We start from the raw sequence: 18,624 nt of genomic DNA, 5'->3' as shown, positions 1-18,624 counted from the left end.
GCTATAAATGGATACCCACAAAGGCTCTGGTGAAGTAGATTTTTTTTTTCATTTTATATTCTGAAAAAAATAAATACATTTGATTTTCTTATAATTTAGAATTATAACCAGGTTCTAATTGCAATGACCTTTAAGTAACATCAACTTTTTTCTCTTTTTTTTAAGTGAAATCTGTGTTAGTTTAAGCATTTTGGCAACACATTAATAGTGATGGACAGACCACACCAGCAAAATGATTCTCATACCTTCCTCTTCTAGTAAATTTTGCCCACCCTAGGCTTTCTGCATTATTGAAAATTCTCTATGCTTTTCTTAGAGAGGGAAAACAAATACATATAGAAGGATACATCCGTTCCATTTCACTTCTGCCCCTACCTGCAGATCCTTATCAACTCCTGTACTAAGGGAATTATTCTTGATATTTTTTGTATTATAGATGACTTCACAATGTGCTAAACAATTGCAAACTGCTATTAGCTCTGGGAATCAGGCACACCTAAGTAAACACATTAGTACCTGCCAGAGCTGCTGGAAGAATTTGTGAAGACAGCTGAGGAAGACATTGGCCTCTGCTTGAATTAGAGGACTTCCAGGAGAGATCAAAGGCCTAAGTAAGGACATTTAGCAGCCTTGAGAGTACAGAAAGTAGCCAGTTCTTACAGCGTTACCTTTGTTGCAGCACATGGCATAGCCATTCCATCTCAGAGTGACTCTGAACTAGGCTTGCAAAAAATTTGCTTTTTTCAGAGTGAAACGTCTACGATGGAGGATCATCTTTTATAAGTTTAATAGTTTAAGAGAGTGACTGGAGGGGCTTGTCAGAGAAATAGCTTGGTGGTTTGGCTCTTTGAGAAAATACTATGTTATTGATAATTTATCAGTGCATTGGATTCGGCAATTAGATATTCAAAGTTTAAACAAAAATGTTAAAAAAAATTTCAGCTATGGTGTTGTGGGAGAGTGATTTGAAATGATGAAATGGGATAAAATATTACTAGAAGATAAAAACAACTGGGTAAACTAACTTTAGTAAAAAAAAAAAAAAAGTCTTAATAAGGATAGAGGTCACTTTCAGCATCCCAAGATTTCTCTGCTAGTTTCAGAAGTAGTTGTGAACCATAAATTCCAGCATTCCCTCCACCCCCAAAACATACGCAATAGTTTGGAGAAAAATAAATAAGACTGTTAGACATAAGGGGATTTCCAGTGTTCAGGCTTGGAATTCAGTGATCCAGGTATTAAAATTAGTATGAAAGCCGACATTTGATTTTCTGCAAATCATTTCTGTAGTAATATAATAAAGAAAATCGCTCACTATTTTGTACTTGATAGCTTTATACCTGCCTCTGGAAAGAGGCTTGAATTTAATCCCAAATTGCTTATCTTTACCAAGTTATTATGTCTTGATTTTCTGCTTCCACAGCCCTGTTTATTTTGGCTTTGGCCTCAGTAAAGATTATCATCATTAATATCAAACAAAAACATTTTAATTGCAAACACACCAAGGATTTCATTGGAAAGCCTAACATGTCATCTGTAGCAGTGGAGGTCACATGAAGTCTTTGGGAAATATTTGCTCTATTTAATGAAGAGACTTCCATAGGCAAACTTATTCCAAACAATTTCTCAAGTTACCCAGCTAAGAGAGATAGAAAGGATTTGGCTTGCAAAGACTGAATAAAATCCATCAACAAGTAAAGTCCATGAATTAATAAAAGCATTCTGCCGTAGAGCCATTTATAACACAGATCTTACTATAAGTATATGCTAAATTATAAATTAAATGAGTTCACTTAATCAGTTACATTATTTTATTTGTGTTGCATAATAAATTTGAATTTTAAAAATAGAAGTGTACAGATATACAATTTAGGGAAAAACCCTATTGATTCTCAGGGAGAAAATGATGGGTATCTAATAAGCATAATTAATGAGCATAGACACTACCCAGACATATTCACACATGTTTTGGTTGGATAATTTGAAATGCTTTACCACTTACTTTTTTAACTTACTGGTCTAATTTGGAGTTCACTAGCTAGCCACTCTTGAGAAAGAGCTTTTGGAAAACAAATGTCAAGGAGAGCCATATTTTTCCCCAGACCGTAAGATGTTGCTTATTAATTTCCCAAGGCAAGCTGGGCCCAGTGGAATGGGCCTGTAGTCCCAGCTACCTGAAAGGCTGAGGCTGGAGGATCACTTGAACCCAGGAGTTCAAGCCTGGGCAACAGGGGACACATCACCCCTTAAACAGAAAAAAAAAAAAAAAAAAAAAAAAAAGAGGAAAGAAATTGCCAATGTGCCAAGGCATCTCTTTCACAGAACATGATGGTTAAGAACACAGGCTTGAATCCATTGATAATTGACTGGCTCTGAATCCTGGCTCTATGCAGTACTTAACCAAGTGCAGGAAACTCTGTTCCACGGATGTTCTTTAAAGTAAAAGTAATAGCAGTACCTCTCTCATCTGTTGTAGGATTATGAGTTAATATTTAAATACTAAGAATGGCTCATTTATGTTGCTTTTGTTCTCATTGTTGTAAATACTTTCCCCAGCCAGATCAAAGAAAGGCTGAAGAAACTATGACTTTTGGTGGAAGAAAAGGGTCTTTGAATTGACTAATGAAGAAGAGAGCTGGCATCTAGTGTTTATTTTGTGCCATTTTGGCTAAGCACTTCACATGTGTTATCTCAGTGAATCTTCACAACCTCAGGAGAAAACGGGACTAAGAATGAGCAGTGACTAGGCCTAGACAGTGGCAGCCTGGATTCCATCTAGGTAGTCAACCCCACACAGGCTCAGCAGTTTGCATCCGCTAAATCTCCCACCTGCCTCTCCCAAAACTTTAAAAGAGATTGTATGTCAATGTCAGCTTCCACTATGAACCTTTCTGCATTTCAAATGTATATTAGAAGAAATCTGAATTTCCCATATACTCAGAAAACACAGTGACTATTATTATCCCCAGGAAGAGGCCTTCCTTTCTGAGAGGAAAAAGGGGCAAGATACAGCTCTGTACCTGCAGGGGGCGCTGTCTGTGGTGCTGTCTGCGCAACAAGAAGGTCCAGCCTCTGGAGGGTTAGGAAGGAAACGGTGGGCTGGGAAATACTGAATCCGATTTGATTTTCACATCTGCTAACTGATGACTAGCTGTTCGGGGGGAGGAGGAAAGGTAGAAGTTCAGGGGTAGGGGAAGGGAGTGAAGGTGCCACCTACAGAATCTAAGAGAGAAGTTGCAATTCAAAAGAAATGGCTTCCTCCTCTCCTCTGCCTCACTTCCCACTGTGTTTCTTGGTGGTCATTTCTTCCTACGGTTACAGGATAAACAAACCTGGCACACGTTGTAAAATCCGCATGGTGAGGAGCTCCTGGGGCTTCTAGCCTCTCTGGGGCTTTGCTGTTTGGCCCGGCTAAGAGGTTGCATGTGTGTTGTTGTTGTCTTTTGTCCTCAACCATTGAAACCTTCCCTCACTCTAAGCAGCCCTCCCTTCAAAGGAGCCCACCCCACCTCCAGAGACAGATTGCCCATTTCTTTTATCTTTTGTGTGTGGAAAACAAACCCAAGCCAAACGAGGCCTTGAGGATATTCCAGTCTGCTAGGGACCAGTCTAGTTCAAGAAAACTGGGGAGGAGGCCCCGAGATCCGGCCCTGAGGCCAGTGCAGACCCGGGAACTCCAGAGCCACACTTCAGGATAAGAGCGACCTGGGAAGAATAAGAGGGACGGCAATTTGGGGGTCAATCCGCTGAAGATCTTTTCGGGAAATGAGCACAGTTTTGGTGTGGTAATTTCTTGCAACCATGTTTTCCTAGATTGAGAATTCCATTGTTAACTTTGGGTAAGTAAATCTCACCCAGTTCTTCAGGTAGAGGAGTGTAAAAACAGACGGAAAAAGATGCTGACAAAAGGAAAATGACATTTTTCTTCTGGGCACTATTCACTTCCAATGACAAGTGTGAGGTCTACGACAGATAGAAAAGTATCCAGTTTAATTCAGACTAAGGAAAGCCAAATTTCCTCCCTTTCAATTGGCCTGTAAGAAAACACCCAAATAAATGGGCTTGTGTGGTGTCTAAATTAAAATATGGCTCCTCTTTATTTTTGTATACATGCCTCCAAACATATTTTTCCAGTTCCATCAAACTAGGACCAACTTTGTTCATATAGAAACTTCTTTTTAATATTACAATACTAGGATCCTCGCACATTTTATATACATCATTCCACATTTAAAATATATTTTAGGTTTACATAAAAAATGAAAGTGCTAAACTATTTACAAAAAACCATTAAATACCCCTAACATTAAATGCAACGTTCCCACTTTAGACAGGAATGAACTTTTTTTGAACATGGCACAAAAGGATCACCGTAATAAAAGTTAATATATTATAAAATCAACCAAACAAAAACAAAATAAGGAGGCTAGACCTAAGCCACTCGAGGTTCCAAAATAAAAAAAATAAAATAAAATAAAAGCCCAAGGCCGAAAGGCTTTTTCATTTGAGCCTGACAACAGTTTTCGCAATGTTTCTTTGTGAATGTGTCTCCTTCTCTTTCACCAACTTTTCGGTCTAGGTTCCTAAATGTTAATATAATGTGACCTAATCTAAGGGATTAGGCCAGGAAGCGTTGGTGGGATCTTCCTGCTGCGTGGAGAAGGTCTCAAGCGCCGGTCCAGTTACTTCTCCACCACCTCCTCCACGCAGGGGAGTTTGCGTTCCTCCGAGGAAATACTGTCCACGATGGAAGAAAGGCATCGAAGGCTACTCGAGGCTGACGAATCAATACTTGCTCCTCCTAAGTGCAAAAAACACACAAACATAGCACCCAAAGAAGGAAAACGAAGCAGCTCCGCGCCCCGCGCGAGGCCGCTTTGGCTGCGCAGAAAGGCCTGGTCCCTGCGAGCAAAGAGCGCCCTTTTCGCAGGGTGCGTCCCTGCTGTCGCTTCGAGCCCTCTCGGCCCGAGCATCCTATCCACCTCCCGGATTTTCTCTGGTGCGGCCCAGAGCCCTTTCTTTTACTTTACCTTCTTTAGCAGTTATCACGAGCCCCCTGGAATGATCGGAAACACTTGGCCACTGGGAGCTGCAGGTGCGCAGGAAATCCGCACCCTCAAACTGGAGAGAAAACCAAAGCAGCAGCAGATTAGGAAAGAAACATCGGTTCCGGGGGTGGGGTTGCGTGGTGGGGGGGCGGCTTTCCTGCTTCCTCGGGCGGGGTACGCATTTCCTGCCTATTGCAAGCACCCGGTCTTCTTGGGCCACTGGGGGTTCATTAGAGACGGAGCGGGAGGGGCGGGCGAGAAAGGGGGAAGGGAAAAAAGACCAAGCAGCTGGAGGTTAAGGCCCCGAGGAAGGCGTTTAATTAGCCTTTGCATTTCCCTGCCCCGGCAGCATCTAGGCTTACGTTTTCTTGCTTGGGTCTGTAGCTGAAGGGGTCCACCCCCAGCTCCTGCATTTTCTCCTGCTGATCCAGCCTGTGCAGCAGGTCCTGCAGCCGCTCAATATAGCTGATGGCACTCCGCAGAATCTCCACCTTGGGCAGCCTCTGGTTGGGGTTGGCCACAGTCCGCCGCTTCAGTGCCTCGAAGGCCTCGTTAATTTTCTTTAGCCTCCTCCTTTCGCGCAGGGTGGCGGCCTTTCGCCGGTCCGTGGGGGCAGATTTTCTCTTGCAGGTCTTGCAAGCCCAGATCAGACACTGGCCGGGGCAGTGTGGAGGCTGCAGGCCCGGGGGCGCCAGGACATGTTCCTCTCCGCTGCTGTCGCTCCCCGCTTCCGGGGGCATTTGGTCCTGGCAGGGGGACAGGGTACCATCACTCCCTGGGTACAAAGGAGAGCCTTCTGCCACTTCTAATGGCTGCAGAGTAACATTTTCCCCATCCAAGTAGAAAAAATAGGAGCCAGTTTCAAAAAGGTCCATCATCATGTTCTCCTCCTTGGCCTCTGACTCGATCTGAACTGGGTGATGGACTCAAAAACCCAGAGGAACCACCCAGATGGCATTTAATTAGTGCAGTGACATAAGTCGACCCAGCTTTATATATAGTAGCTCCTGAAACTCAATCCAACTTTTAGCTGTCATGGAGCATCAGTCTCCCAATGTGATTGCAGCTAGTGCTCTCTAGAACATCTAGTTTGAAAGAAAACTGAGAAGTGTCACCTCCCAGAGTATTCTGACCATCTATGTGCAGACCAGGTTACACAGAGAGAATCACATAATTTAAACAAAGCATTGAACGCTTCCATTTGGGGCAGTTTAGATACTAACCTGCTTACAGGACAACTTCAAAACAACTGGGGATTAACATTGCCCCACTCCCCTCCCCCTGTGCTCATCTGAATTCTAAGTATAGACCCATGATGAAAGATTTCAAAGGCAATAGCCGTTGCTCCAAAATAGCCGGGTTAATATTTGCAGAGTGTTTCAGCTCCTTTCTCTCTCCTGCCTCTCAAAAAGATGCTATTCCTGTGATTAAAACCATTACAGTCCTTCAAAGGTTATACATGACTTTCAGGCTTCAGCCTCAATAGAAGCAGGTAAATCTCTTTCCTCTCTTTTACTAAGGCTGCAAGATGATTTGGGAAATGGAGGGGGTGGCTGAAGGGTTCTCACATCCCATGATACTGGATGAAATGATTCTCTGGGTCCTTCCATAGAGACTGTCCTTGACTATCTTTTTTTTTTTTTTTTTCCTTTGGGCAGAGGGGCAATCAGGATTTGAATTCTGTACCCTTCCATTTGTGGAGCAGTATTACATATGTGGTAGGGAGTGGGATAGAGGATGGGGTTGCAATACATGTAATAAGTCCTCCTTAAAAATAGGTTTAGTGAAAACAAGACTCACAGCTACTTGATATTTCAACATTTACTTGTGGCCCCTTCCAAGGTGCCTCTTTTATGATTCCAGTGCTGAACACTGTGTGCTCACCATTTTTTCTTTTGCATTCTTACTATCCATTGACTCCAAATAAGTTGTTTGATGGGATTTAAGTGAGAAAGGTTAGCAACCAAGGCATGAGCAAGGAAACAGCATTTTTTACATTGCAGCTTGCGCATGGTCCATAAAACATGTATTGTTCTTCGGGAGACAGTACAATATGAAGGTGAAGTGCAGGGGCCCTAGATTCCAAAGAACTATCAAGTCCTAGCAAGGTTAATTTCTATGTATATATCCATGGGTAAGTACTAGATCCTGATGTCTTCAAGATGATAGTGGTTTCCTTACAGTAAGGATTGGTGAGGATTTAATCAAATGATACCATGCATGTGAAGCACGTAGCACATAGCTGCTTGATGAACAACAGTAGTTATCATTTATAGTATAAAGCCATGTTAGGGCAAAGACCTGTTCCTGTGGATGAAATAAAGCATAGCTGTTGGAGAGGTTTTTTTTTTTTTTTTTTTTCTTCCCTCCGTCTCTTTTGCTGTTCTTTCCTTTCCTTTCACCTTTCCTCCTAGAGCTCTGGAAGGACTTCCTGCCTGTAACTGGCCTTTGGGATGACAGTCAACCTTGGTTTTGGTCTTTATAGTCAGTGCCTGAAAAACTACATGGAAACATAAAATCTTATTGCTCTACCCCAAGCAGTAGTGATTATAAGTTGTGTTCTTTATGACTTTATTTTAAAAAATGAATAGAGTAAAGATAATGCAGGAAATCAACAGTCAGGTAATTTAGAAATTATTAATCAAGTGGCCTATTCTAGAAGATGATTCTTCACACTTTCTATTGAGCCACAGACTGGGATGTTAAGGTTTGATATTTTTGGCTGTTTTTACTCCTTATCAAGTTTAATAAATATTCTTAGATTTTTGGAATGGTAGGAAGCAGAGAGAAAGTTACAAGAGGCCAATACTTCTTCTGTGACCTTTTTTTTCTATTTTCACCAGTTTCTTGGTTGCTCAAGTCAGCAATTAAAACTGCAGATTGAAAGTTTCAGCAACTCAGGGTATAATCTAACATCTATTATAGAAAATTAGCTTTTGCTCTCAACCACACTTTATGTTGTCTTTTGTTAATGTGAAGATAATTTGAAAAGTTAACTAAGATTATGATGATAAAAATCATTAAGATCATTAAGATAAAAATGACTGATTTTTTTTAAATTCAGCATTTATTGGGTACCTACTAAGTGCCAAATAGTGTCCTGGATGCTAAGAATAAAGCATTAAAAAAATTGTCTCTTCTCATGGAGTCTGAATCTAAAGAAGTGAGTTAAATTAACAGACCAAATGGGAGAAATAGCCTTGGAATTGGGATGGGGAAGGCCTAGATTATAGTCTTTTGGGGCCCGTGAGGATTTAATGAACCCTACTATCTCAAATCCTCAGATGTTTCATTCATAACATTGGTATGATGACAAAAGATGTCCATATTCACAGGACGCTATAAAAATTAAGTTTTCAAAAACGTGAAACCCACCTCAAAAATGTAGCATCCTCTCTGAAAGTCCTTTTATTATTGGAATTAGTATGTTCAGAGAAAAATGAGAGAAGAAAAATATCACTACTAAGCAATTTTGAAGCCTGGATAAAGAAATAATGTTTAAGACATTACCATTCTTAGACTCGCCACTGATTTTAAGTGGTATCAGATAGATATTAGAGAGCCTGCACATCATGAACCTGCTAAAAAATATGAAAGTTCGCCTTTTCCTTTTTCTGTTTCTTTCATTCATGTGTCACCACTGGAAAAAGAGCCAGTTTAAAAATGTAGAAAGAGAATTACTTTTTTTTTTAAAGTACATAAAGCTTTGGGGTGCAGATCAAGAGCAACTTCTTAGGCAAGGTATAAAGTCAACCTTCACCTGTTGAATTGTTCCTTATTAAATTATAAATCCCCTTTTCCAACATGCTGTAGACCTCAGACCAGCAAAATTAGTGTGAGTGTTCACCTTGGTTTAAACAGATTTTTTCTCCTTTTTTGTTGTTGTTTTGGGGGTTGAGGGAAGGAGGTTGGAGGAGAAAACAAGGAAATGCCAGCTTGGGAAATAACCACCCTTTATTATATTAGGTCAATGGGAAAATACGCACTGATTCCAAACTTCTAACTAGTGAACTCTTGGAACTCAAACTGTTTACAAAATATGAGATGCCTGTAATTGCAATTATATTACTTCTCAGTAGAACTTGGAGACACAGACCTTGACAAGTGGTCAAGTCAGGTTTATATAAACTGCAATCCTCCAAGCTTTAAATAGTCCAAATATTTTTTAAACTATGGACAAAGTAAGTGATAATAGGGGAATAATAATATTATCATTAATAAAATCACTCCAAGGGGACTAGACTTCATTCATCATAAAATCTGAAACTAGGTTAGTGATAGAATGGGAAGTTTTCATGTAGTTTACCACCCTGGTGTTCTTACTTCATGCTTATTCATTTGCAAATGATTTTTTCCCATCATCTAAAAAAAGAAAGAAAGAAAGAAAGAAAAAAAGCCTGAGTGTCTCCCAATTCTTTTCTGTGGAAAGAAGTGGGAAGGAAAGTATTATGGCTAGTCCACGTCAGTGAATTTTAGCTATGAGCCTTTGGAAGGGTTGCGTATATAGTAGAAAAAGAAGAGACCTTTGGGGAAAGACAGAATCTGTGTTCTAGCCATTCTTAAGTATGTGTTTCTAGCCACAGTTTTATTAGAGATCAAAAAGCATATACATTACACATATCATAGCTTTCTTTTCACACTAAATTAAATGATATATGTTGAGCCCATGGCATGGAATATGCACTCAACAAATATTAATTCTCCTACTCAATTTGTAAGGCCTCCGATGGAAAGAATCATAGTGAATTCATTGAAAAATAACCTAGATTTGTTAAGAAAGATGTTTCTGATAAACTTGGGGATTTGTGTTAATCAAGGTGAAAATACTGAAACTAGTCACTCTAGTAACAGAGCTTAATGTATTTACACCCTCATTAAATTTCCAGTTTACTGGGGGACAAAGATACTAATTAAAAGTCACACAAATGAATAACCGAGTTAGGAAAGAAAGGAATGTAGTTCTCTAAGAGTGTGTAACAATAAAGTCACTCCTGAACAGGAAGCTTGAGAAAAGGATGGTTTGGGAACAGAAGTTCCTGAGGTATTGTGGTGGTATTTCTAGGGAACAAAGTTCAAGCTTTTCGAAAAGCCTTTGGAAAGTATCAGGATGATGGTGACAGTCAGAAGAAGCTCAAGGAAGAAATAGACACAGAGACGCAGATGACTGTCAGAGACTAGGGAAGAGATTTGTGTGGGTGACCGCTGGGGGATTTGGCTACATAATCAGGTTTAAAGAAAGCAGTTTCAGCCATAGCTGAAAAAGCAGAACTGAGAGCCAGATAGATGATGATTATACTCTTTCAACTATGAAAAATAGAAGAAAGAAAAGGGGATAGAAGAAAGGAGAGAGAGAAGAAAGACAGGAGAGAAAGAGAGTGAACAGAAGGCAGGCTAGCCCTCAGGGCGAAGGGTCACCCAGCAAGGGCAGAGAGTAGCCATAAAGAATAGAAGGTAAAGGAGGAGCCTGCTGACTGAAAGGCAAAACTCAGAAGAGGCAGATTAGTGCTTTCAATTTGTGGCAGCTAAATGAGTAACATGAGCTCCTGCACCTGTAATTTACCTAATCGGCAGACAGTTTGTGCCCAGAGATTCCCAAACGCTGTGGTAAAAATAGTTTTGCACTTAGACCTACAGAACATTTGAGTCACTTCTGAGGACCTGGGGGAGGGGCATAAACCAAGCAGAGGAAGAGGAAAGATATTAAAGGCGAATCTTCTGCAATCTCCAGTAAGTGGCAGTGAGAAGTTCCGCGTAGAAATGGGGCTGGACCTAGATTAGGAAGGACTTCAGTTTCCAGGCCCACCATGGAGCACCCTTTTAAAAACAGCAGGAAGGAAATGAGTCTAGAACAAGCGAAGGGGGAACCAACGAGGCTGCTCTTCAGATAGTTCAAGAAACACATTTTTGCTCTTTGCTCTCACTCCTGATTCCAAAAATCTGTATTCAGTCATGTACTAGCTGCAAAACGACACTTAAGAAGGCTGCTGTTCATTTCTTAATTCTCAGGCATAATTTCCAGGGAAGGTGACAATGAATGTTTTTCTCCCTGAGAAACACATATTCCTCAGTGCAAAAAATGAAGCCTTCTTCGTAATTCTGCACCCCCTCCCCCCTATTTTATTCAGATTTCTGAATGTAAGGTCAAAATTTGGAAACCATTAGAATGTTTTCCAGGTTAAGTATTCCTTCCTGGTGAGGGGCCAACTGGCATAGGTTTGCTTAGGACTAACCGGGTACCCAGGAGGCCAGATTTTCAGCCCTTTTTTAAAACTGGGGAAATCCTGGTCAAGTCAGAATGAGTTTGTCACTCTGTTTCCCAGAAAAAGTCCATAGAAACTGACCTACATCTATTCATAAATAAGAACAATGTACAGAGTGCAGGATATACAAAGTATAGACTTTTTATTTAAAAAATTACTGTGATTATAAATATGGGGTTTGATGTTAGACAAAGTTCTAGGCCCAGCTCTACTACTTGCTAATCGTTTGACATTGGACATGTTTTATAACTTTTCTAAGCTTTAATTAATTAGTCTGTAAAATGGAAATAACATTTCTTTTTAACATTGTTTTAAAGGTTTAAACAATGTCAAGAAAATCCAATATACAGTATCTAGCACATAAACAACATTCAATACAAATTAGTATAATTTCAGCTATGATTGAAGGAAAAAAAATCATCCATGCCTTGTCACTTCAATAAGTCAAACCCTCCTTTTTTGTTTTCTATATGAACAAAATTTTACATAAGTCATATCATACAATGTAAATTTTATATTACTTTTTATTTGAATATAAGTACAATATAATATTACATATATATCACCTTTTTAAATGAAAATATTATATAAACATTTTTATGATGCTAATACAACTAATATTTTAGGTGTTCAAAATCCAAAATATATGGAATGATTTTTCCTATGATGTTTAATTCTTTTAAAAACACAATGAATCATGATATTCAGATGACCCCAATTATAGTGGTGCTTGGTGTTACCAGCTTGCTAAGATAAACAAATGTCTCTAGTATAGTATGGTTAGCCAAGTATTTTGTTACTGCCCTCCAACTGGCTGGTTATGACATATTGCCCAAAATGTTTGATGCTTTAATGCCTGTGTCAGGGTCTACCGTGACAAATAGCCACCACTGTACAAACACATTTATTCCATAAAGTTTCCCTACCAGTTTGGAAGAAAAAAGTTGTTTAATCAGATATACATACACATCTCATGCTTTTTTTGAAAGTCCAGACATTTTTATCTGTGGATAATACATGTTAGTTTTTAGGTTAGTGAGTGATCGAAAGTTATAATGTGTTTAAATTGCATATGATCTGGAGCTTTTAAAAGTATAGGCATTACAAGTTCAACATGTCACTGGTCATATAAAATTAATCATATTAAATTTTATCTTCCCTGATTTTATGTGATTCGGGCTAAGTGTTGTCATATTAGAAAAGACTGGCTGTGTAATTTTACAATATTAGTATGGCCTTTTTATTAAACCATTTAAATATTTTTTTTCACTTTCTTGTATTTCAGTATAAGCTATTGCAAGATTTAAGCTGCTTTTGTAGCTTAAAAATGGTGCTTTTAAAAAGAAAAGAATAAAAAGTAGTAATATATGTATTTTTTTATTTTGTAAAATTGTAGCCATTATTCAACTCTGAAAAAAAAAATAAGTTGCAGGCCCTTATATGTTGAAGTACTTTAAGTAAATGATCTTATTACATCTTCGCAATATTTTACCAAGTATATAATATAATTGATTTCATTTTAAAAATACAGAAAGCAAAGCAAAGATAAGTTAATCTGTTTGCCCAATATTGCGTGCTATATACTTAAACCTGATTCATATGGCAGTGATTCATATAATTAAAAAGAAGCTTTTCTTCAGAATCTCCTTACAGTGACCAAAAGAATAGTCTTCTAGGAGCTACCTACCTTAGAGGAGCTTTGTGTGTTTATTTGGGAAACTTCAGGGTAACTTCTGTTTTTTTGTTTCAGTTTTGTTTTGTTTTGTTTTGTTTTCAGTCACATGTCCAAAAGAGGCATGTTGGTAGCTGATGGCTGAGATTTGGACCTACATATTGTTCCATTAGCAAATGATGACACAGTAGTATTTTCCATGTACACTACTATGCACAGGTAGCCTGTCTCAGAGGTCACAAAATAGATGTTCAATGAAGATACTCAAAACACATGGCCTGATTCATTATTTTAAAACCACATAGTGAGAAGCAAAAGGAAAAAGATGGAATAATTTAGTGCACTATTATAGGGTAAATGTGGAGAGACCACATTTTCCAAATACTAAGTTACACAATGCTCTTATGTCCTGTCCTTCTCTTTTTCCCAATTAGTCTGCTCCACTTATAGTAGTTACAAGGACTAGGGTTGAGAGCGACCAAGGGATCTTAGCAGGTAGAAGGTGACTAGAACCAATACACAGATCCTCTGAACAACTAGCCATATCTAACTCTTATTGATAGGAGAGTCTTTTCCAATTGAACATCACATGTTTTGAGGATATTATGCTCACTTGAAATTATTGAGGTGTCTAACCAGTGAGAAGGCTAAATGTAAATGGGGTTGATAAAGAGAAAAATAAAAACAAATGCTGATCTTATCTATTTCTACATAGGAAGACACAGAAAAAGGCATTTAGGATCTTTTAGAAGAGCAATTTTGTTTTCTTAGTCTCCTATTAATTAGATATGCTGAAACAAATTACATTTCAATATAATTATTTTTGCTATATTTTGCTTATTAATATAAATTATATTGAAGTTTAACAAATTATTTTATATAAGCCATTTATAAAGAAAGTCTTTATTAATAAATACCTTTCATATAAAGTATTCCTAAGATAAAGAGGGAATACACTTGAAATTTTCAATTTGTGTTAATTATGCTTTTAGTGAGACTTAATAATCAAAAATTTTAAAAAAACTTACTACTACTTATTAGTTGACAGAATAGAGATAATTTGTTTTAAATGGGATTACTACTGAAAGAGGCTAAAACAAAACATCTTGCTTTGTTAACATATTTTAAACTCACTTAGAAATAAGTTAGCTTAGGCTCGAATGGGTCTTTTCTTTCTCGAAATGATGGGCACAGTTTGGTCCAAGAATTACCACATAAGCTGAGGGTAGAATTCCTTTCTAAATTTGTTTCCAAGAAAATAGATGATCATATGCTGTTGAAGATCAATAAAACAAGGTACTTTCATGGCCCATAGTAAAGCATTCTTTTCTGTGAAACACTTTAACGTGAACTGTGACAAGCATGACTCCTATGATGGATATTTGGTGAGGTACAACGTTCTTGTCATGCAAACAAGTGCTTATTAACATGGTTTCCTCAACTCCACTTCTCACTTCCAAATCCTCTAGGAATTGACACCAACTGTCCATTTTGACACTTGTTCATTAATTTTCTTTCAATAGAACTATTCTCTTCGCTCAGCTGTTGTAGCAATTTAAGATTTTACATACTTTTCTGATATGGCTCTTTGTTGGACATTCCTTCTGTGTTCAGAGAACCAAATAACACCAGAGTTCTAATATATGTCACAAAGTCCTTAGTTCAGTTTGCCACTTGTTCTATTACCCAGTCTCATAAAAGGGAACTTCAGCTCGACCTCTTAAGTGAAAAGAGCAAAATCAATTAGTTCTTTCTATCAAGACTTAATGGTCATGACAGCAATAAATTCATGCCAATGCCTCCTTTCCTAACCTGAATCTTTTCACACACCTGACCTGAGTAAATCCAGTAGATTCCTGGTTCTAAGTTGCTTAGAGAAAATATTTTTTTTTCTATTAGTAGGCGTGCATGCACACATGTGTGAGTACACTCGTTTCACAGTCATGACTGGAAGCACTAACAGATCACAGGCAACAGATAATGACTATTTATTCCTTTGTGAAATATGTTCGACTTTACAAATTTTTATTTGTGATCAAAAAGCACCCTCATTTTGAGGATTAAAGGGCCTAAAACTTAATAATATCAGGAATGGCTGCAGATGTGTCTAATATTTGTTTTGTAATAAAATAAAGTTGGACCGTGCAGTGGTATGATTTCTCCATGGCACAATACGTTCTTTTCTTGTGTCAATTTTGTTTGGGGTTAGTGAGAAACATCACATCACAAAGAAAGAATGCAAGAATCAAGAGCTGCTTTGCACTTTACCAGTCTGTTGTGCTGTTCCTGGAAAAATTTATATTTGAGGCTTGCCAAAAGACAGCAATTGTTTTGTGGTTGCTATGTTTAAAAATGATATGTGTAATAAGTGATGCTTGATTGTTTCGATATTCTTTTACTATTTTGTTCAGATTCATTAATGTGCTTTAGTCTTTTAGATTTTGAATTATGTTATGATGCAGTAGCACTAAGAACATATGCTGCTTTTTAAAAAGAAAGAAGTCTTTTCCAGATATTAATTCTTTAATCTTAAGTATATGATTCTAAAATACCTAGACTTCTTATGTTTCCATACTTTATTTTTACTTCTTTGAGGATTTGGTATTCTAAATAGTTTCTAAATCTCTAATAGCAGAAATTTTTCTTTAATCTTATCCATGTCAATTCACCAAAAAGCTTATTTTTTTCCGACTTTGAAGAAAATCCCAGACTTCTAAATGGAATAAGTTATCTTTTGAAGATCAAAGTGATTATTAAAATCAGCTTTTGGATATATGATAATATTGTAATACTATTTTTGGCAGTGGTAAGTTACTTAAAGAGTTTTATAAGTACATCATCATAGCAATAACCTCAGACACAGGGAAAAATGAAGTACGATCTTATAAAATCTTATAAGGTTAGCATGAAATTTTTCTGAGGGTGCAGTAATTTAGATGTACCTTCAGAAGTGCAGAGCAAGACCTTTATAAAGCTCTGGGACTCTGGGACTTTGAATAGTCTATTAAAGACAAATAATGGAGAAAGATAGAAACAGAATGAGAGAATAAGAGAAGAAAGAAGGAGGAAGAGGGAGAGGGTGTGGGAGAGAGGGAAAAGCTATAAGGGGGAAAGTGGGATTGTGAAGCCATTCTGAGTTCAGAATTACCACTAGACTTCTATCAAAATCAACTTTTTAAAAATAAATCACAGAGTTTTCAAAATAAATGAATACTCGGGAATTATTTAAAATGCTTAAAATATTGGGTTGACACAGAAGGCTTTAGGGTAAAGTACATCTCCTTTTTAATGATCTGCTTCTTTGGGAATAAAATTTGATAGAAAAGTTAGCACATAAGTCACAGAAAGTTTGGCAGTTCCTGATGTTGTTTCCTACGTTCTTCTATTTCAAAATTCAGTCTGTAAGGAAATATTCATAAGGAGACTATTTGTGGAGAGGGGATCACCAAACTATATTCACTTTTCATAGCTTGTATTGATTGTAGTATCTGATTTTATGCTTACATATATCCTAACACTTATCACATTGCCTTGTAGTGCTTATTGTTCATATCACCGATTACATAGGGCAGAAAATATGTAATAATCAATATAGATTGCAGGAAACTCTCTGTTCTAAAATAGACACTATGTAATTTTTTGTGAGTGAATGAGTGAAAGTAATAATTGTCAAAATCTTCTATCATCTATGAGAATGTCTTGAAATGGCATTTTTTATTCTTAGAATTTTACATTTTTATCTCTATTTAGTTATTTGCTTAAATTTTATTGGTGTTTTGCCCAAAAGATGCGTATTTAAATCAGTGCAAGTGCAAGACATAATGCTCATTTACTCTCTTTGAAAGTAGTTCCGCCAAAACTTTTGTTTTGGTAGAAGTTCCTGAAACCTCTATGGGACCAGAAGTTCTCTACTATAAATACATTTTGTAACAAGACTTTTTTTCTGTAGCTAAAATTGCTAAGCTTTAGACACAAGTCTAGCTGTCACAACCAAATTTTAGTACACCAGTCAGACCTTCATGCTATGGTTATATAGATGAGTGTGATTATTTATTGACTGTGTATTTTAAAAGCAGTGGTGGGCTACTTGTTCCTAGTGACGTTGCTCCTGAGTACCTGGGCAACTTTAATGTCCTTGGTCTCTGTGTCAATAAGTCATTATTTCATCTAGCTGGCCTCATAAGTGTGAGGGTCTCAAGACATGTGGTTATTTACCTTGGCTCACTCTTCAAAACAGTCATCAGAAGCTAATCTGTGTTGCTACCTTGTCAGCTCCCAAACCTTGCTGGTTCAGAGTCTGATGGGAACCTGAAGGTAGTCAGAGCAGTATGGAATCCCACACGGAAAACTAATCCTTACCTCTTCTTTTTGTATCCTTCACATTTTTTTCTTTACAAAGCCATTGATTTGTGGTAATAAAAATATTTTAGTTTACCTTAAAATAATTTTGTAAAACCTTTTTAGTCCAGTACATCTTCATTTTTAAAAAATGGTATCTTAAGTGTTACATACTGGGTAACTCATTTATGACAGGCCTGTGAAATGATCACATTAGCCTATGTAGTGCGATTGACATAATCAGGACTCAAGCTTTATTAAGTAATAATCCTATGATCAATTGTATCAGAAACCCTGGGGGAACTTGTTAAAATTTGGATTCCCAAGATCCACTGCAGCCCAACCGAGCCAGAATGTTTCTGTATATGCTAGTAGGGATTCCGATGAGATTAAATGTGTCCAGCCTAATGGTTCTTAAACCTGGATGCACAATAGAATAACCTGGGAAATGGAAAATGATTAAAACTTGCAGCCACGGCTGAGAACTTTTGGCCTAGCACAATGCCCAACACCTATTTTATGTTCAATGATTGACAGATACAGTTAAGTTAGATAAAAGAAAAGCTAGCAAGTGATTAAAAACCCTTCTCTAATTCTAACATATGATGTGAAAGGAAGATTAATGAGATTTCCAATCTGAAATTATTTTTATTTCAAATGGGAATGAATCTTGGCTTTTAGTAAGCATAAATTTACCTTCAAATACGCAGTTAAATGATTTTACATTAGTAGAAATAAGTATCATTTAAATTATAAATCACTTTGGCCACTGTATGTAATACAACTCCTTTTCTTTCATAAAGTTCTACTTTAAAACATGGGTTCCAGAATACAGTGTCAAGAGGAAAAAAACTTTAATTCAATTACTGTAAAATCCAAATTCTCTTACGATGATAGAGATGACAAACACCAGTATGTATTGAGTACTAACTATGAGCCAGTTATTATTTAAAGTTCTTCGGATGTATTGACTCTTTGTTCACAATATCCCTAAGAGAGTTAATATCAGCCCCAAATCTTCATATTGTGCATTTAAAGTGAAAACAAACATACAGAAAAGAAATGCTAGGATAAATCAGTTGGCCTCACATATTGTTGTTTTATAGATAATTCTTTATTGGAATTAAATTCGCATAAACATCTCTCAAATGTAATTTTATTTGCTTTAGAAGTTAACATAGGGACCTTTTCTTGGTGTATAATCACCTACCTTGATATACTATGAGAACTAAAGTACAAAGTATTCTATATCACTATAATGTCTACTGCTAGATTATGTGGCATATTGTTTAAAAATCAAGTAATA

At 37.3% G+C, this 18,624-nt stretch overlaps 1 protein-coding gene and 1 long non-coding RNA gene across 2 annotated transcripts in view; one reads left to right on the top strand and one right to left on the bottom strand.

Annotated features, from left to right (window-relative positions):
• Window positions 1-4,159: 4,159 nt before the first annotated feature.
• Window positions 4,160-6,146, bottom strand: MYF6 (myogenic factor 6). The gene is made up of 3 exons (XM_050749261.1): window positions 5,411-6,146; window positions 5,031-5,121; window positions 4,160-4,801 (listed from the first exon to the last, which is right to left on the bottom strand). Exons 1-3 carry the CDS (start codon window positions 5,927-5,929, stop codon window positions 4,683-4,685), a joined length of 729 nt encoding a protein of 242 aa, XP_050605218.1. The 5' UTR covers window positions 5,930-6,146; the 3' UTR covers window positions 4,160-4,682.
• Window positions 6,147-6,420: 274 nt separating this feature from the next.
• The window catches only part of LOC126931248 (uncharacterized), an 83,332-nt gene continuing 71,128 nt past the window's right edge, over window positions 6,421-18,624 (top strand). The window contains exon 1 of the long non-coding RNA XR_007717801.1: window positions 6,421-6,540. This is a non-coding gene — a long non-coding RNA (uncharacterized LOC126931248). The remainder of the gene's footprint in view (window positions 6,541-18,624) is intronic.

This window comes from Macaca thibetana, chromosome 11 (assembly GCF_024542745.1).
Source record: "Macaca thibetana thibetana isolate TM-01 chromosome 11, ASM2454274v1, whole genome shotgun sequence".
Classification (NCBI taxonomy): Eukaryota; Metazoa; Chordata; class Mammalia; order Primates; family Cercopithecidae; genus Macaca; species Macaca thibetana.
This window is presented reverse-complemented; position numbering and strand designations above follow the sequence as displayed.